Consider the following 21,440-nt stretch of genomic DNA (forward strand, 5'->3'; position numbering starts at 1 on the left):
TGATAACAGGACATGAAAACAGCTTTCAAGTACATAAAAGGTTGTTACAAGGAGGAGGGAGAAAAATTGTTGTTCTTAACCTCTGAGGATAGGACAAGAAGCAATGGGCTTAAATTGCAGCAAAGGAGGTTTCGGTTGAACATTAGGAAAAACTTCCTGTCAGGGTGGTTCAGCACTGGAATAAATTGCCTAGAGAGGTTGTGAAATCTCCATCATTGGAGATTTTTGAGAGCAGGTTAGACAAACAACTGTCAGGAATGGTCTAGATAATACTTAGTCCTGCCATGAGTGCAGGTGACTGGACTTGATGACCTCCTGAGGTCCCTTCCACTCCTATGATCTATGAGGCATAAAAGAAATGATTACAAGAAAAATAAAGATAAAACACTTACTAGTATCTACTTAAGAAATTATCTTAGTTGCAAGGAAAACTCTCTTACCACATGCTCCAGCAGATTACTGACCAAACTCATCAGATCAGGACCCCTCTCCCCAAGTCCAACTGCTGCTTTCTTTTGTCTTTTCAGGTGCAGAGAATGCCATGGGCATGGAGAGCGAGGGGAGCCTTGAGGTGTTTGTCTCCCTCCTTTTTTTTTTTTTTTAATAGTTTCAGTCCCCCTCTTGAAAAACATTTCTAGTTGAGACCCAGAAGAAAAAGAGCATATGACCATGTCTACACTGCTAAATTATATTGACCAAATGTACATCACAATTACATCACAATTATTCAATTGCTTGTGTGTGTGCACTCTTGGCTCCTTGTGTCGGTAGTGTACATCTTCACTAGAAGCACTTGTATTGCCAGTGCGGGGCATTGTGAGACAGCTCCTGAAAGCCAGTAACAGTCAATATAAGCAACACAGTGTCTACACTGACACTTCGTCGACCTAATTACACCAACTGTGACTCTATGCTACTCATGGAGGTGGTGGTACTAAATCAGAGTAGAGAGGCTCTTATGTTGCCAGGAGCCAAATTTAAATGAAAACATTTCCACAGCTAGTTCAACACAAGGCAGCTTACGTCAACCTAACCCTATAGTGTAGAGCAGGCTTCTGTGAAAAGATATCCCTGCTGCTTTTTTTCACCAGTTTGAACTTCCTTTGTTTTCCTTCCCTGCTTGATGACTATTTACTGTTTAAATGAAAATTAAGGCAAGCATACATTCCTTCTTTTGTTTAGGACAGATCTGACTTCTGCCTGGGCTCGGCTGTGAGGTCTGGAACATATGTTAATAACATCATACAAGGGAATCTTGTAACTTCACAAACAGTGTTGCCACACATATTTTACCAGGACAATACTGACCAACAAATTAATGAGTTTTCAAAGGATACCTTACAAGTGATACTTTCTACAAAGATCATTACAATAGTGTGTAGGGTGTGAACACAAGGATGTATTCTGTCACACCATGCCATCAAGTGTATGGACTGAGGGGTCTGGAAGCAAGATTTGGCCATCCTGCTGAGATATCAGATCTGTGGTCACAGGAAGAGATCAGTACACTCCTCTGAAGAGGTGAAGGAAGTCTGGAAATCAGAATTATCCTCATGATATCTTGCCTTCTCTTCTGTACTACCCTCTTGAGTAGAATGAGGGAAAGGTGTAGAAGAGACCTGTTTCCCAATTGAAAAGGAATGCATCTGATACAGACAAGAGAACTACTCCCGGTGTCGATCAGATTCTCAGGCATTTGGCATTGTCTTCCCTTGAGATCAGATGTATCTCTTTGTGACCCCATGGAACAAATATTTTCTTCAGACAAGAACATTTTCAGAGACTATTTGTGTAACTCCTCCCTGTTTTTGCTCAGTTGATCTGCTAGGTTGTTGTCTTTTCCTGCTAAGTGTAATGCTATTGAGTAAATGTTGTGAAGGACACATCGGTCCCATAGTGTTATAGCTTTCTTACACAGCTGGGAGGAACAAGCTCCTCACCATTGGTTCACATAAAACAGACAGCCTCTAGGAATCTTGCTTCTGGGAGGAAGGCTCTTCCAGATTAGGAATCTAAGATTGCCCCAAAGAAAGGGATCTTCTGTGGGGGAAGATAATGTGGTTTTTTTCCAATTTATTCTGAGTCCCAGCTTTTTTAAAAGGCTACACATGTGGTCCATATTTATGGTCAAGAACTCTTGAGATAAAGCCTTTATTAGCCAATTGTCCAAATAGGGATCTACGTGAATACCTGTCACCTTAACTGTATTGCTCTGACTGTGTAGTGGAAGAAAAGCCAAATGGAAGAACCTTGTTCTGATAGCAATCTTCCCCAACCATGAAAAGGAAATATTTGAGATGCGAAGGTCTGTGATACATATGTATGGAAGTACGCATCTCTGAGACAGAGTTCTGAACCAATCTTGGGTGGGTAAAGAGGGAATTGTGAAAGCATAGGTCATCATATGGAATCTGAACTTCCAGATAGAAGAATTAAATTTTCTGAAGTCAAAGATGAGCTTCGGTCTGCGATCATATTTTGGGATCTGGAAGTACCTTAAATAAAACCCCTCCACCTCTAAAGTCTGTCGGCACCTCCCTTGCTTCTAGAAGGGAGAGAACATCTGCCCTTACTAGGTTCTCATGAGAAGAGTCCCTTAATAGGGAGGGAAGGAGTCAAATTGCATCAAATAGCATTTTGGCACTATCTCTGGGATCCATTTTTCAAGGAGATGGTGCTCTATTGATGGAAATAGTGGGAATATCTATCTCCAGAGGAAGAGTCAGAGGTTGATTGGAAATTGGATTGTAGCTCTCACTCCCCCTGTCAAACCTGAGATCTAAGGCATGATGCAAAAGAGGATGAGGCTGTCTGCCTTCTCTGGAGACAAAGCTTGTGGTTCCTTTCTCCTTTCTCGTTGCTGAGGAACAGGCAGCTGTTGTTGATAAGGGTACCTCTGGGTAAAACATGAGAAGAAAAGTGAAGAAGGATACTTCTGTCTGCGATACGGATTCTAAGGCCAGAAGGGATCACTATGGTCATCGAGTCTGACCTCCTGCATAACAGAAGCCATATCTGAAGACAGGAACTCCAAACCTTCTTGTTGGGGGTTGACAGACACCAAGAGATCTGGCCATTGATCTAGGGCATCATGAATCTTCTACACATGCACTAGTTTCAGGTGGTAGACCAGAAGACCTGAACTATGCAGGTCTCTTTATGGTAATGGCAGATGCCACTGCCCCTGAAACAGAGTCTGAAATATCATATGCAGCTCTTAATGACTGTTTGGCAACAAAATGTCTCTCTGTAATTAACAGCTTCACTAATTTTCTTTTCTATTGAGGAAGGTCCTTAGCAAAAACAGCCATCTTTTCCCAATGACAGAACTGATATTGACACATCAGAGCTTGGTAGTTTAAGACTCTGACACAAAAAGTTGATGAGAAGATGATGTTCCTCCCTAAAGTGTCTAATTTTCCACCTTCCCTATCAGACAGAGCAGAATGCACCGGGCCATCTTTTTGCTTGTTGAACAGCTGCAGCCACCACCAGTGAGCTGGGAGCAAGGTGAGTGTGAAACAGCCAAGAACCCTTCATAGAGCAGCTGCTCTTTTCAACATGACCAGACTCATAGCTGGATTAAATCAAATTATTTTAGGTGGCTTCAGAAATATTTCCAATACTGGTAGAGTGATCTTTGAATTAAAAGGAGCCCCCAAGTTATAAAAAATTAGATGAGAGATCTCTTTTACAGAGACTAAAGGTATATTCAAACTGGAAGCTATGCTATTCTTGCATTATCACCTGGAGACATTTGGTCTCCAGTCTCTAAATCAGTGTCCAGGGACTCTATGTTGGTTGTTCTTCTGAAAGAATATCTGGCACCACCACTGGAGATTGCTGTCTATACATGCTGATGCAGATAGATTTGGGGCCACCCACAGGTCTCAGAGGGGATGACTCCCTTTATGAATACTGTGACAAAGTTCTTCTTTTACCTTGGTGAGTCCTGAGCTTATTGGCAGATTTTCACACCTCAGTGATCTTCCCCTCTGGTGGAACCCACAGTGTGGGTCAACTCCTCCTGTGTTTGATCAGGAGTTATGAGGTTTGGGGAGAACCCGGGTCTGCCCTCTACTCCTAGTTCCAGCCCAGGGCCCTGTGGATTGCAGCTGTCTATAGTGCCTCCTGTAACAGCTACAACTCCCTGGGCTACTTCCCCATGGCTTCCTCCAAACACCTTTATCCTCACCACAGGACCTTCCTCCTGGTCTCTGATAATGCTTGATTGTCATAACTCCTCAATCCTCCAGTAGCACACCCTCTCAGTCTCAGCTGCTTGCACCTCTTGCTCCCAGCTCCTCACATGCGCTTCCTCTCCTCTGGCTCCTCCCCGCCTGACTGGAGTGAACTTTTTAAACCCAGGTGCCCTGATTAGCCTGCCTTGATTGGCTGCAGGTGTTCTAATCAATGTAGCTATGTAGCTATCTCCACTCCTTCGAGAAAGATCTTAATTGGCCCCAGGTGCCTTGATTAACCTGGAGCAACTGCCATTTGGTTACCATGGTACTAGGGATTTGTTTAGCCTGGAGCTAACATACCTGTTCCTCAGTACTTTACTGTAGCCATCTGGCCTTGTCCCATCACAATACATATGTTCAGCTCTCTCATAATACCTAGGAGATGGCCAATAGGACCATCCAGCTCAAGGAGGACACTGCCAGTCTTGGCAGTACTCAGAATCAGCTTCCGTATCATGGAACCCACCTGGATGTGAGTGTGTTCTGTGTGGGTATGGGTCATTGAGAATATATGTTTTGTAAACAAAACAGAACTAAGTGGAAAGTAACTTGTCTATCTGACGCCACACTGGCATGTGCATCCAACCTCAGATCTGAGGTAGTTGGAGACAGTGACACTAGAGGTCTATGCAAACTTAAAAACTGAAAAAAGGGAAGAAGATTTTCCCAGCGAGCCTGTAGGAGAGGGAAAAGACAGTTCAGGGAAGATCTGGATATGCTCCATAACCTCTTGTCTTTTCCCACAGGGGAAAGCAGAGCAGGTGCCTCTATTGCTTCCCTTTTATCTAGTAATTTGTGGTGTCTTCTGGATCTGAGGCTATTTGAGGATCTGAGCCATGTATTGGGCTATAATTGTTAACTTTGGCACAGGTGGCTCCTCAGCACCGGAGATGATTTTTGGATTGGTAACACTCATATCACCTGCCTTATGGGATATACTAGGAGCCTCCAATTTAGACTTCGTTTTAGGATTTGAGAATGACATTGGAATTAATCCCAAAGAACCTGAAAGGGATTCCGGATGGTGATTGGACATAAAAATGGAGGCAGCATCATGCAATACCATTCTGCTCCGAACCAGGAGAGTCTGGGTTCTTTTGACAGGGCTGGTTCTGCTAACAGAGGCCAACACCTGTATCATTCTACTACTCTTGGTGATAACTTAGGATCTCTCAATATCAAGAGTTTTACTCTTTTCCCTGCATTGGAGGATAATTCATTTTGCAGAACTTTAGGCTGCTGATTCTTAGTTCTCAAAGGATGCACATCTAACTTTACTCACAGAACCAAACTGATTAGCACCGGAGGGTCTGGCCACTAGGTCCTCCTGAAACAGAAGACCTGGTAGCCAGTTTTGCTGCTCCTTATGGGCTCTTGAAGTAGATGTGCTATATACTCTGCACTAAGAAAGAATCTGTCCTTCTCCTAAGAATGGTAGACATCTCATATGGGTGCTGGAGGCAAGGAAAACAGCAGGAAAAAAGGATTTCACTTAAAACCTGGCAGATTACCCTTTGGATCCACCACAGAATCCATGAGACTGCACTGAGGCACAGAACCTAAAGGGAGTCTCAACATATTAATAAATAAAATACTTTTATAAAATAAAATACTGTACTCTTAACTAACTATGGCACTATTTGATTAAATAAGTGGATCCAAGTCCGATCTGGAAGGTTCCAATCCATCAGCAACTGCACATGGAAGGAATTGAGGTGGCCAGTGCACCACACCCCGTTATAGCCTCACCTTCAGAATACTCAGAAACTGTGGGTGGGGAAGGGCAGCAGACGACATGAGAGCACTCCAACAGGACCTGCTATGAAACATTCTATTATCAGAGCTGCAATGGCAACATATCCCAAGAATGGAAATGCGTAAAGGCCACTCAAAGAAATTTTTTTTTCCTCCTTTAGTTATATGCAACATGAGAGAGGCAACTAAAATAAGAAAACAGCCAGATACAAACCTGAGACAAGCTACATTTCACAAATAATTATCTATCAACTGTAGCGTTTTCCCATGCAATATAATAACTGCCTATGATTTGGATAACAGTAAGAGAGAACCACTTAATCAGTAAGAGTTTAAGAGATTGGTGAGGTTATAAAGATGGACTGTACCAACTTCTATTCACTCAACAATGATTAATCACAATTTCCAGTCATATTGTTAGAGCCTCATTAGCATCTTTACTGATAGACCTGATAAGCCAGTTAACATCCACTGCCCAAAAAAATGTATTCTATTTTCACTACAATTTGATTTGGTCCAGTATTTCATTATCGCCCACCACATGGCTCTCAGATCATTTGGATCGAGACAGAGAGGCGGGGAAAGTTCTTTACTTTGTCTATTTAGGGGGAGCTGGCCAAAAAAAGTAACTTTTTAAAGGCCAAAATTTCAGTTCATCCTTAACCAAGCAATTATTTGTGTCCATAGTTTGTGCCACTAAGATGTGTGCACTTCTGCCTATGTATGCAAATCAGGGACTCTGGCCTGGTCTACACCTAAAATTTAGGTCAACATAGCTATGGCACTTAGGGTTGTGAAAATCTAACCCCCAGTGTAATCATAGCTAGCTCAACAGCAGATAGCTTCTGTCAGCCTAGCTAACTTTGCTCAGGGATGTGGTGTTCTTACAGTGACAGAAAAACTTGTTCCGTTGCTGTAGGCTGTGTCTGCACTACAAGGTTATGCCGGCATAGTTACAGCACCATAGCTGTTGCATAACAGTCCCCGTAGTGTAGATACTGCCCTAGACAAGTGATTTATTTGTGCCCACAGAAAATGGATGCCAGTGTACAAAAATCAAACCTTTAGTCTCAGTTGTGGCAACAGCCTATGTTATCTAGCACTATTTGGTTTGCACTTCACTTTTCAGAGCATATCAAGTCCCCTAACTCAGGAGCACAATAAATAGGCATTATAATGAGCTAGCTGGGTTCAGAGTCAGTACTGTGGAAACAGGCCAGAAAATGCCTTCAGAAAATCACTCTAAGGATCACATCAGTATATGAAATCCAGAAGGAATAATCACAGATGCAGAAGAGAGCAAAGTTCTCAGGCCTTGATGGGATAAGCCTCCTTTAAGTCATGAACACAACATGGATTTATTACAAATGTGTTAAATAGGTTATTACTACCTTATTGTTGTCTCTGTTGAATCTGTGAATCCCAACAGCTTCAGGAGTAATCTCTATCACATCAAAATAGAAACCTTAAATCAAAGCAAATTAAAAATAGTCATGTTTTCTTCTGGCACAAAAAAGTATTAGTTTCAGCAAATGGATAGAAAAATAACAAGTATATATAATGCCCATGAGAGTACAGAATGGTAACAGAGTGAAGCAAGACAAACTTTGATTTATGACATAATAAATTTAAATTTTGTATAGCAATTTCCATACACAAAATAAAATCACAGAATGTTTCCTGACCAATTCCAGTCCACACATTTATTTAATTTATTCTGTTTTCATTGATTTATAAGGAAGTGTTTTTTAAAAGCATCTCTGACTCCAGGCACCTTGAATACTTCAATAGAAACACAAACCATATAATAAAAAAAGACAAATCCAGCAACTCAGCCTCACTACGTAACAGAAATTACCAATCAAATACATACGTATACAAATAGTGTATGTAGGTTACAGTAAATCTTAGAGGTAGCATCAGTAGATACAGGGCAAGTGGGAAAGGGAGAGACAAAAGGAACAAGTAATAGGAAACTAGGAGAAAGAGCACAGGCAAACTGGAAGGCTCCTGGTGTCAGATTTGATGGCTTTATTAGACAGCATTAGAAGCTATAGATCAGGGATAAGAGGCAGAGAGGGTTTTCTAGACAGCGAGGAACAATTTGAGAGAAAGGTCTGTTGCCCCTTGTCTATGAATGGAGATAAGGAAAAGAAGATGAGGATGGGGAAAGAAGAGCTGAGACAGTCCAAGGAGTATCTTAGATGGTCAGCTGACTGGAACAAGGCCCTGTCTCATTTATTAGAATGCATACAAACACAGCTTTCATCAGCTTCACTAGGAGCTACTCAGTACACTTGTATGTGGGACAGTAAAGTTCAAAAGGGAGAAAAAAATATCCTCAAAATATAAATCTTTTACAAAGTATAACTAGACAAACTATTTCAACTATTACTTTGATTCTCTGCATAACAGAAAATAGTTTTAATTCACTTAAATAGAACACTGAGTACTGAAACACTGACTCACACTGGGAAAAGGTCTGATGTCTTGTCTACCCTAGAAAGAGTCTGCCAGTAGAGCTATACCCATATAGCCATACCAGCACACCCTCCAAGCACAGACACAGTTTACACAAGCAAAAGAGTTCTGTTGCCAGTATAACTTATGCGATTTCCCCAAACAAAATAAACTATACCTGCAAAAAAACTTTTTTTGCCAAAATAAGTACAAGCTGCAGTAAGCTACATGAGGGCTTTGGCCAGCATAGGTACGTTGATTACAGGTATGGTTTTTTTCACACTCCTGGCAAATATTTTAGGTGTAGACTAGGCATTACTATCATGTAACATTGATACTAGTGCTTTGTTCACTTGCTCTGATTTGCTTACCAGGTAACATTTCAATATTAAAAATGTCTGTGACACATGGCTAGAAAGGGTTAAACATTCTGCAAAATAAATAACCCTCAAAAGACATGTGGGGAGATAATGTCTTTGTGTACTTACATATGTATGAGCAGGGTCGACAATGTAATCAACAGTCCCTGTCTATGCTGTATACTGATCATTCAGAGATCAAAAGAACATCCTAGCATTTAAATGAATTGTAAAACGGCTCTCTCTATATTCATCTCTCTTTGAGCTGTACAGCAAATAATCTGTGAATGGTGGAGGAACAAATTGCCTTATGTTAATTATATAGCTAAGTACTGGTGATGGACCTCCTTCAAAATCATCCTAATTACCTTTTGAACTCCAACTTGTCAAAAAGGACATGAAATTGGATAAAAGATCCTTTGGTCCTGATTCTGTTATCTCAGATCTGCTTAGGCTTCATCAGGGGAAGTTTGAGTTGCAAGAATGAGATCCCAATTATGCCAATATGCCCTCACTATGATATTTGGACATTGGACTATAATCTATTAACTATACAAAGAACTCTTTGCAACTACAAAACTCATCATCTCTGCTATGAATCTTCACCTAAATGAATTGAACTCATATCTGTATGTATATTGATCTTTTAATCATTCTCTCTCTCTCTCTTTTGTTTTTTAATAAAGTTTAGTTTGGTTAATAAGAATTGGCTGTAGCATGTATTTGGGTAAGACTGAATATTCAATAACCTGATAGGTAATGTATCCGATACTTTGGGATTGGTAGAATCTTTTCTTTTATATGATGAAATAAGATTTGCAGAAATTTTCATCATCTTTGATGTGGATGCCTGGATGGACGCCTGAGGCTTGATCACTTTAAGGGAACTGTGTTGTTTGGACTTCTGAGTAACCAGTAAGGTAATAGAGAATCTGTTTTATGCTAGCTTGGTAAATCTAAATATGGCATATCCACTAGCTTTATGGGGATTGTCTGCCCCATTCTTTGCAGTTCACCTTAATTGAGTGATTATAGCTGGCCCCCACTAGAACCCCGGTCACAACATCATACTATGGTTATTAGTTATTTCACTGCTCGGACACCCATTGACTTTAATAAACTTTAGCTATGACCCTTGGCGAACAGTGAAAAATTTTATGAAAGCCTTTTTCATTCCCTAGACATTTTATTGCCCTCCATCTTCCTCATTATTTCAGCTCTAGTTTTAAACAACATAAAGACACACCCTAGTAGAGATGGTTGAAATGTGGAATTTCTATTTTGTGGGAAATTTCAACATTTCAAAATTTGTTTTCATGCTGAATCTGGATGAAAAGAAATATTTTCAGAATTTCCTGCTAAAGGGAATTCTGAAAGGTTTTCATTTTGGAATTTCAAAATTTCAGTTTATTTTATGGTTTTCTCATCTTTATATTTTCATCATTTTACACCATTTCATGACTACTACTGTGATGACATAGTTTATTCTATTTTTTATTTCTTTTAAATCATTATGGGCAACTGCTACTTAGTGCTGATTGAAATCTCTCATCTTTTCTTTATCAAAGTGTCTCTGCTTGTGTGATAATGAAACAGTTTGACACAAAATACAATGTACACAAAGTACACTAAGTGCTTAACTTATTTTCTAGATCAAACTATGTCCTCTGTGTGCGGTAATGAAACAGTACTATCCCATTTTCAGTTGCCAAGACAACTTCCAGAATAAGATGCTGGTAGTGGCCACTCAAGACGAAGGCCAAAATGAAAACTGGTCTTCCAACAAAGTAGAATATATCTGGGTACATTTTGGGACTTTTTTGGTCTTTATTATCACCCAAATTTTCACTTCTACTACCTTTGAAATAATGATCGCATCCAAGCAAACTCTAGAGTTCCCAACTTTGTTAAGGTTCATACCTAGGTTTCCATCGTTTCCAATAACAGTACATTTTAGGGCTTTGGAGAATTCGTCCCAGGAGCCTGAAGCACAGTCATCTCTGATCCTCTCTCTTATTAGAGAGCCATTCTTAAAACTAAAAACAAACAACAATACAAACTATATATTAAAAAACTGCATTTTCCAGGTCATTTGGACACACACACCCCAGATTATTAAAGAGGATTTTAACACACTAGAGGATTTATACACACAACTTTCACTAAAAGCAGCAAAGAATCCTGTGGCACCTTATAGACTAACAGACGTTTTGGAGCATGAGCTTTCGTGGGTGAATACCCACTTCTTCAGATGCATGTGGTGGAAATTTCCAGGGTCAGGTATATATATGCTAGCAAGCAAGCTAGAGATAACGAGGTCAGTTCAATCAGGGAAGATGAGGCCCTGTTCTAGCAGTTGAGGTGTGAAAACCAAGAGAGGAGAAACTGGTTCTGTAGTTGGCAAGCCATTCACAGTCTTTGTTCAATCCTGAGCTGATGGTGTCAAATTTGCAGATGAACTGAAGCTCAGCAGTTTCTCTTTGAAGTCTGGTCCTGAAGTTTTTTTGATGCAGGATGGCCACCTTAAGGTCTGCTATAGTGTGGCCAGGGAGGTTGAAGTGCTCTCCTACAGGTTTTTGTATATTGCCATTCCTAATGTCTGATTTGTGTCCATTTATCCTTTTCCGTAGAGATTGTCCAGTTTGGCCGATGTACATAGCAGAGGGGCATTGCTGGCATATGATGGCGTATATTACATTGGTGGATGTGTAGGTGAATGAACCAGTGATGGTGTGGCTGATCTGGTTAGGTCCTGTGATGGTGTCGCTGGTGTAGATATGTGGGCAGAGTTGGCATCGAGGTTTGTTGCATGGATTGGTTCCTGAGCTAGAGTTATTATGGTGCGGTGTGCAGTAACTGGTGAGAATATGTTTCAGGTTGGCAGGTTGTCTGTGGGCAAGGACTGGCCTGCCACCCAAGGCCTGTGAAAGTGTGGGTGCTGCCTATGGGACAAACTATCTCCTTGGGCAAATTAGAGCAGCCACAGGGCTATCCTAGAGACCATTCCATCAGCTGAATATCATAGGATGATGTGTTCCAGCTACGCACCCAGCATGTCTCAGAACAACAGCAGTTCTTCCCCTCTATGAAAGAAGAATCTCCAGATGCCTCTTTAAGGTACCTTTAAATCCCTTTTCTACTACTAGTGCAAAGGTTACATATTTTGGGTCAAGGATCTAGCCCCCAAACCATTACCATTCATGTGATTTCTAGTCCTCTAAATTTAATACACTGCCTTAGATTCATGCTCACCAGCCTCAAATTATACAAAAATGAACCACATCCCTACTATTGACACCAGAGCTTATTCCTCACAATTCTGCAGCTCCTGATCCCCAAATTAAATAATGGAGATGTCATAATGTTGATGCAAATGTTGTCATATACTGTACATAATATTGAATTTTTTATTCATTATCATTTTGCAAAGAAAACGAGAAAAATATCTTCTTGACTCCAAATGTAAGAGAAAAATAAAATAAAAGGATGTTACCATAGAAGTGCCATATAGGCTTGAGAGTCAACAGGATTGCAGAAAATATGACCTTCTAATGCAGGCGTTGGTTCTTTAATCCAAAGAAACAATGTGTCGCTTGTGCCAAGACTAATCTGGAGAAGAAAATAATTGCAGTGTTATCACATGAAAGACAATATAGAAATTAAATTAAACCCATTTATTATTACTGCTAATTGTTTTTAAATCACACATTAAGTGAATTGGATTCTTATTATAGCAAGCACTGATTCAGATTGTCACCCTAATGAAATATGTTCCAGAGACAGAAAGAGATCCAGCAATTTAGAAATTTGGGACATTATCTTAAAAACATTCCGCGAGTTTGCTTAAAATCCTATAGTCAGCTCCAGGAAGAACTGAAATGAGAATCAGTCTGACTCCAGTACATAGAAAATCAACAGATTCTCTATTTTGGTTTAGTTGAGGACCTAAGATTATTGTCCAGGTTACTATTTTACACTCTGTAGTAGCTCTAATTTTACCACAGTGATGTGAACATTTTTCATGAATGTGTATTGACTTACCGCAATGTCCCCTTCTTCAAGTTTCATTCCTGCAAGCGATGCTGAAAACATACGTAAGATAGTTCAATTAATAAGTATGCATGCAAGGTAATTATGCTGCACTAGAGATGACATTCTATTCTGTACAGAAAGCCAGCGTAAGGCCCAAGCATAAACTCAAAGTAGACTTAAGTGGTGACTACGCCTTGTTCACTTTGGAGATGTTCACCCTAAATACTGAAGTTAGTCATTATAGGGCATCCTAGAATCAAAGGAGTTGGAGATTAAAAGTTCTATCATGTCACCTGTTAGTCCACACACTCCCACTTTTCCCCAGTGCGGAATTGTTCTCTATGGTATATTTTCTAGTGTTTTGTTCTCTCAAGTTTTAAGTATCTTAGGCCCTGTTTTGGTAAAGTACTTAAACAGACAAGGTGTCCTACTGACATCAGTGGGACTATCCACGTGCCTAAGTCCTTTGCAGGATTAGAACCTTAGAGAAGGATAGTCTTGAAGCTGAAGTACCCATCTGCAATTCATGCAGTCTTGGTTCAATTCCTGGCTCTGCAACAGACTTCCTGTGTTACTCTTGGCAAGTCACTTAATCTCCCTCTGTTCCACATCTATAAAGTGGGGCCAATGACCATCCCTCTTGCCTGACTTGTCCATTTTGACTATAACTCTGTCTTTTACTATACATATGTACAGTGCCTAGCATAATGAAGCCTCTACTGTGGTTCAGACATGTAAGCACTACTGTTATACAGATGAATAATCATTTAAAAATCTCAAGAAATGGCGCTTCCACACTCTAGTCCATATGACTGTTAAGAACTTCCACAAACATCCCTAAATCTAGCACATTCTGGACACCAGGGAATTTTGAAGCCCCTGCAATTACCTCTTAATTAGAATTTTAGTAAACGGCATCATTAAAATTTCTGCACCCACAAGATTAATGAGGTTGGGAGATTAAAAGAATAAAAACAAACTTTCAAGCACTCTGATGCCTGACCTCCCACTGTCTCTTTCAAGTAAGGCTTACACTGTATCTTGTAGTGACAAAGTTTGTCTTCTTTCACTATGTTATTCCTTTTTAAAAAACTATGGTATTTATTCTGCACAAGTTACCATCTAAAGCACTGCAGTATCATTAATGCAAGTACTAGTGTTATGGACTATTAATGTGAAACAGCACACTACTTTTAAAGCGTTTGTTTCCTGTTTATAGAATTTTACTTTTAAACCTTTCTTCAGGTTTTAACAGGTGATTTCTTTTTAAAGGTTTGGGAATTGGTTTATCTTAATTTAAATATATGTTTATTTGAACTAGGTTTTATCTTCTTCATACTCAGGACTAACTGACTGATTGAAGAAAAGTTCTAGTAGTTAGTGTGACTCTCTGATCTCAGTTTCCACCTTCAGACTTGGAGGAGAAAATGCAAGTTGTTTAAAGAACAGATTTTTCTCAAGCTAAAATGGAAGTGTTCATTGGCAAAGGAAGTTTCTCAGGTGTGGACAAACCAAAACCTAAATTTTCAAGGTGCAATTTAGGTGCACTGTGATTATGAGATGCATTTGGAGTCCATATGCAGTATATATCTCATACAAACCATGTACCTCAGAAGAATCAGTGACAAAGGCTATTGGAAAAAGGTGCCTATGTGTGATATTCTTTCACCATATATAGATCACCTAAGAATTAATGAGTTTATTCAGTGAATATGATAATACACAAACACACAATTATGGAAGCATATTTGTTTACTATCTCACCTGGATTGTCCCCAGTAAATGCTACTACTTTACAGTCTGGACTAAACCCGTAGCGCTGAATATAGTATGGAGAAACTGAGCCCTAGGGAGTAAACAAAACATGAAGAAAGCTGAAAAGTGCAAATTAAACCCCGAGTGTCAAAATACATCTATAACACAGATATCCAGAAGATTCTATAGTACTTCTACAGTAGCTGCAATAATTATTTACATTTGTTTTGCAGCGCAGTGCTTTAGAAATTTTTGAGCTAACATTTTTGTCAGATACAAACAAGAAAACCTCCTGAAAACATCCCTCAGATCAGATTCTGAAATGGTGAAGACAACAGCAGCATTCTGACTTCAGAGCTCCCTCCAGTTATTCACAAAATATACATATACTTATGTTCCACACCCACATACATATATATTAATATTCAAAAATAGATAGGAATACAGATTGATATGCAATCAAAACCACATACACAGGTAGTATGCATCACTACGTCAAACGTGATATGAATGCTCATCATCGATTACCTTTTATTTCAAGGGTCGAGGATTCCATTCTTTTACATCTCACCAATAACAAATAGTAGCAAGAGGAGACTATTCTTAAAAGTAAGAGGACACTTACAATGACTTCTAAAACACTGCTCCAGTTTTCACTGCCAATACCAGAAGACCAACACTTGGCACTGGAATCACAGCACACTCTCATATGGGTCAACCATGTTCACTAGTGCTTATATAGTGGTTGGATGCCTGCTATCCCCACTCCCATACATGCACATCTCTTCTTTTTGTGGTGCTGATCAGACCAAATTGATCTATTTCAAAAGGTACTCAACCTGCTTCGTTTTGGCAATATAACAAAGATATGCTAGGTGAACTGAGGGGCTTTTAATAAACCTGATAATTGATCGAAGTTATTGCATGAGCCCTACAAACTTTATAACTACCATACAGTACTGAACTTGAGAAGCTTGAATGTCAGGCTCTATTTCTTCAGTGTTACTGATTGATGACAAAAGGAATACAGTAAATATTGTTCACTCTTCTAAAGGCAAATAAGTGTTTGTGGGTGTGCAAGGAGAGAAAAGAGACTTCTATCATTTGAGCACTGCCAACAGAGTCACTGCAATCTTAGTCTTTGTATCCCCAGCATGCAAAGACCAGAAGAATCTAGTGATGAAAGTAGTGACAGCTAGCAGCCACAAAAGTAGAGCTTGTGCAATCTTTCAAAGATGTCAGCGCTGCTGTTCTGGAATGCACTTCCACAGCACTCCTGGACATAGCAGTCAGTCAGCCAGAACAGCTCTGGGGACTACCCCTAGAGCACAGCATCTCTGTGCAAACATACACGATGAGGGACCGCAGCTGTTATACACAGAGCATAGCCCCAAAATCTTCCAATGACATGTTCATCAGCAGTTATCCTTCACTTCCACATACCAATACTGAGCTGGATGGCACAACAGGTCCCAGCTTTTCTTCTAATCCAGGCGCACAAGCATTGAGGCAGGCGGTGGACCATATTTTATCACAAATCTGCAGTAAATTCATTCCAGAACCTACGAGACAACAGTATTCAAACAAGAAATGCAGATCTTGGAACATAAAATAGATTATAAAAAGAAAACAAAAAAGATACTGCATTAAGGGAATTTCACCTGCCTAAAGGCAGAAAAAAAAAACTATAAATAAAAGTGGACACTTAATACTGAAATGGAATGGTCTCAGCTCAGCAGAGCACAGGGATGCTGTACAGTTACTGACTCACAGCTCTGCGGTAGCGTTCATTTTGGAAACGGAGAGGGGCAAGGAATCTTCCCCAGTGCATAGGAACTGGATATAATCAAAGTCCTTGCACTCCAACCAGTGATGCTAGACTCCCAAAATAGTGGGGGGCATGGACATAGACCTTGCAACCCCTCAACATTGGCCAGCAGAAAATTAAGCATATGCTGCACTCAATCCAAGGGTGATGCAGCAACTGCATTCCCTCCGCAGTCGAGGGAATTGTGCCAGAGGCACAATATTGCAGGAATTCCTACTATAGTGGTATGCACCTTTGCACTGCACCCTAGCTGGCTGCGGTTTTAGGCCATCATCTGGCTGTAACTAATCCTCCTAAGATGACTGTGAAGTTATATTTGTATTATCACCTTCCTTTACAAATGCGGAAATTGATCCAGAGAGGTCATGGTCCAAATTTTAAAAAGTAACCTCTAATTTTGGGTGATACAAGTTTTGGGTCTCCTATATTTAAGACATGATTTTCAGACTTTTTGAATATCTTCAAGTCCAGCTGAAGTCAACGAGAGATGTGAGTACTCAGCACCTCTAAAAATCAGGTTCAGTGTGTGCATTACTGGACACATTTTAAAATTTGGTCCTAATGATTGGCCAAAGCCACATAAATGAGTCAGTGTCAGAGCCAGGATTAGAGTTGAGGTGACACTAAATCCGAGCCCGCAGTTAGCACACTAGATTAATCAGGCCTTCTGAATGGACAGGGTTGCCTCAATAGCTCATTGCATTCCCCTCTCTGTTTATACTGCTCCAGCTTCTCCTCTAGTTAAAAAGGAACAAACATTTTTAAAACCCATGATCGACTGAGCACTAACTGTGGAGATGTTGAATACCATCAACTCTCATTCCCTGCACTGTTCTAAGATATATTTAATTAGACATTTCACTGTACTTTTAATAACCAGAGGTGAATTCTCTAAACTTAGTAATAATGTTATCCTGGGCTAAGAACACTTTTATATCTAATTAGCCCAGGACCTGTTTATCTCACCGACAAAAATTCAGTCATTGTCCAAACTGACTGGGAAATTGGAAACCAATGGAATTTTGTTCAGCGCTACTGACCTTTAGACACTTCAACACAAGTAGCGAGAGTGAAACTCACCCTCAGCACAGAGACTGTGAGATCAGACTGTCCATGGAGTTTTGTGGGGGGCGGGAAATGTAGTCCATCCCTCAACCAACTGGTAGACAAGGCTGCAACATGGCCCCTAATCTAAACAATGGGGTAGCCCCCTCTGCACCCCTGTACAAGTATTTGAGACCATTGGATATGCAAGCACTGAGCTAGATGTCACACCCTAGGTTAATTCCTAATAGCCTCTTTAGCTCCAAGCTATTTCAGGCTACTGAAGAGCCCCCATTCACTCCACAGTGCTCAAAGGGCGCAAAAATAACCACATCCCCACTGCAGCTCCTCTTCTAAAAGCACTCTCTCTCTCTCACACACACACGCACACTCACTCACAGAGGGATTAAGTGCCACAGTGGGACTTGTGCTAGATAAACAGTTTAGTGGCTTAACGTTATATAGAGACAGGGCCGGTGCAACCATTTAGGAGGGGAGCAGCATTTTCTTCGGCAGCAACCACAGTGGCCAGATCTTCGGCTGCCCCGGTCGCCGCCAGCATTTAAGCAGAGGGAGCTAGGGCAGGGGAGCACTGGGAGGGCTGCCTGCAGCAAGTAAGGGCGATGGGGGCAGCACACAAGCCTGGGAGGCGAAAGAAGTGAAGTAGCCACAGCATGCTTGCGGAGGAGGTGGAGCAGGGGTGAACTGCTTCACCTCTCTCACCTCCCAGGCTTGCGGCGCCAATCAGCATAGGTGCCGCAAGCCTGAGAGGCAGGAGAAGTGAAGCAACGATGGCGTGCTCGGGGTGGAAACGGAGCAGGGGTGAGCTGGGGCAGGGGAGGTGCCTCAGGGCAGAGGGTGGGGAGCTGCCGCAGGGGAGGCGCCTCAGGGCAGAGGGGGGGAGCTGCTGCGGTGGGGGGGTGCCTGAGGGCGGAGGATCAGGGCAGAGGCTCAGGGACAGGGGAGGGCACAAGGTGGAAGTTTCACCTAGGGGGCGAAACATCCTTGCACCAGCCCTGTATAGAGAGGTCCAACAATGAGTATGTATGGGATATTTACACCAAATAAAACACGGTCCAGTGTTAAAACATAACAGTGCCAGGGCTTCAAGAGTGAATGTAGCTTTACAGACAGAGCGTATTATACACTTTTGGGACACTAACTCAGGCCACATAGTAGGAAATTTAGATTACATCTTATCCAAGTTAACGATGTATAAATGAAATTAAATGGATTAAATTCAATCAATCAGTCTCATTTCATGCAAATTAAATACACTTAATAAATTATATGCTGGTTAATTTGCCCTACGATTCAGCAGCAGGAATTTGACATAGCACAGCACACTTCCCATGGACAAGAAATGTACTTCTCTTTCCTGCTGTCAATCACACCCACAACCACCAAATGCAATAAATACAACAGGATTTAAACAGACACATGGATATTCCATCTTTTTCACGTTCTCTTAAAGGGACCATTTCCCACCACTTAAGGTCCCTGTACATGGTCTAGGCCAGGGGGTCTGCAAGTGGTGTGCTGAGTCTTCATTTATTCACCCTAATTTAAGGTTTTGCATGCCAGTAATAATTTTAACGTTTTTAGAAGGTCTCTTTCTATACGGCTATAATATATAAATAAACTATTGTTGTATGTAAAGTAAATACGTTTTTTAAAATGCTTAAGAAGCTTCATTTAAAATTAAATTAAAATGCAGAGCCCCCGCAGACTGGTGGCCAGGACCTGGGCAATGTGAGTGCCACTGAAAATCAGCTCGGAGCCACCTTTGGCACATGTGCCATACGTTGCCTACCCCTGGTCTAGGCATATTGGGAGTCCTTGCACAAGGACTCTGCAGGGATAGCACAGTGTCTGGACAAATCTAAAAGGGCCAAAGAGGGATGTTTTGTGGAAAAGCTCTATCACACATCTAGCTTCCTAGAGTAAAATGCCAAGCGTCTAAAGATTTAATTATTCAGTGAGCAATAAAAGTTTTTAAAGAAACATATGGTGATTTTGTGGGTAAATTCCTTATCTGAACCTAGAGACACATTTAATCAGACTTCTCTTATGCCGTTTTGTAAAAGGGCATGACAGTTCCAGTGTTTAAACTCTATATCACCATTTGTTTGTATGCAGTTTTCTAGTCCCTTCTATGCAAAATGCGACTGGCAGAGCATCAAAACCTCCCACTTCAATCCTGTTCTATGGACACAGGGAGCATAAAATTGATTTTTAAAATACACAAATTGTAAGATTTATTTAAATCAAATGTCTTTGATTTAAATCATATATATGTTTCTTTTTAAAAGTAAACCTTTTTAAAATTAAATTTGAAAATTGACAACCCAGGTTAAGGCCTAAAATTACTATAATCTATTAAAATAATTTAAATTAGATACAAAAAGTAGTATTAATCAGTACAGGTCTGCTGCCAAGTTTCAAAGAAAGTCAAACCACAGAACTGGTGGAACCACAGTTTGTTGAAGTGCTAAACCAGCTTTTGACAGCTGAAGCCTCTTCTGCAGGTGCAGAGAGAATATCTTCTTCGTATCAATTTATTCAACTAGTTCAGTGCAATGACTAGTTTGTTCAAAGTTAAGAAACCAATTGCAAGTTGACAAAAGCAGGAAAGTTTGTTTTCCCCTTCCAGTCTACAAATAAAAACTAGGTGTGAAAGGATTAAATCTACTGGTTCTAAAATCTTGAAGGACATGGTGACTAGAAACAATCAGTTCAGTTAATTCATTACAGATAATACTTCCTTTGTATAATAAATTAGATACTTTTGAATATAAAACATATTATGATAAAATTTTTGATCATTTTTTTACTTTGCATCCAGCACATTTAAGGTACTTGTATTTAATAATAAAAAATTTAAATGCTGCTTTTGAGCATTTTAATTTAATTGCATTTCCATCCAAATGAAAGGTTGATACAAATCACAAATAAAAAAATTAATCGACTAGTAAATAAGAAATGCATCATTCACCATTTTCTACCATAACAAAAAGAAACTAAGAATCTGAATAAATGTGTTAACTTATATAGTTTAAATAATTTTGTATAGATACAGTGTATCCTCGTTAGCTAAAAGAAGCAACAGATTTATTATAAAGGCTATATATAGCTGCAAATGAACACACTAAAAATCAACATGCTTTAATAAAAATCACACTTTCTTTAGATAAATAACTAAAGTATAAATGCAAAACAATTAAAATTGAGTATTTATAATAAGGTTTTCTGCTTGCTGATTTAAATCAAAGTGGGTGATTTAAAGTGTTTTGATTTAAATCAATCCACTCTGTATGGACATAACATTATTTATTGAATGTCAAATAGCTTTCATATATATATTATATGCTCTCACAGTGTTCACAACATCACAAAGCCAGTTAGATGGGCAAAACACCAACCTTTGCAATTCACTCTGAGCTCCTACAATGAAAAGATGATAATTCAATTCCCTCGGGCCATCAATTGCTAATAAATGTTCAGATATTTCTATACTACTCAAGGGTGAAAGGATCATTTAATTTACCTTCCCACCCAGAACCTGGCTGAAAAAAATGTAAAAAATATTTTAAATTAACTCTTAATCTATTGGAGCCTATAGGGAGAAATTAATATTTTACTTATATCTATCTTTACATATAAAAGACAAGTAGAATACACATACCTTCCTACATATTCATCTAGATGGCAGTCTAAAGACTGCCAGTACCACAAGCATTAAAATCAAGGTGAGTCAAGCCATACAAAGCAAAGCCAGATCTTTGACCTATCACTTCATATGGACACACACTCAACCATAAATGGATTCAATATCGGAGGTCATGGTTCAACGGTGATTGAGAAGAGGATCCGTATGTGGATGAAAGGGATTCAGTATCTCATTGCAAGCATCAAGTGGTAGTTCAAGATGACCAAGTGCAGTCAGGATCAGCAAATGTTAAT

At 40.0% G+C, this 21,440-nt stretch overlaps 1 protein-coding gene across 16 annotated transcripts in view; it reads right to left on the reverse strand.

Annotated features, from left to right (window-relative positions):
• The window catches only part of XYLB (xylulokinase), a 200,056-nt gene that overhangs the window by 115,852 nt on the left and 62,764 nt on the right, over positions 1-21,440 (reverse strand). For 15 of the 16 annotated variants that reach the window (XM_030550027.1, XM_030550023.1, XM_030550024.1 and 12 more), the window contains 6 exons: positions 16,049-16,167; positions 14,615-14,696; positions 12,860-12,900; positions 12,312-12,427; positions 10,739-10,854; positions 7,391-7,464 (listed from right to left, as the gene is read on the reverse strand). In XM_030550027.1, coding sequence (XP_030405887.1) covers positions 7,391-7,464; positions 10,739-10,854; positions 12,312-12,427; positions 12,860-12,900; positions 14,615-14,696; positions 16,049-16,167 — 548 coding nt within the window. Of the gene's footprint in view, positions 1-1,559; positions 2,895-7,390; positions 7,465-10,738; positions 10,855-12,311; positions 12,428-12,859; positions 12,901-14,614; positions 14,697-16,048; positions 16,168-21,440 lie in introns of those variants that run through there. The other variant, XM_030550025.1, reaches the window with a different exon arrangement.

The sequence above is a fragment of the Gopherus evgoodei genome, chromosome 2 (genome assembly GCF_007399415.2).
Source record: "Gopherus evgoodei ecotype Sinaloan lineage chromosome 2, rGopEvg1_v1.p, whole genome shotgun sequence".
NCBI lineage: Eukaryota > Metazoa > Chordata > Testudines > Testudinidae > Gopherus > Gopherus evgoodei.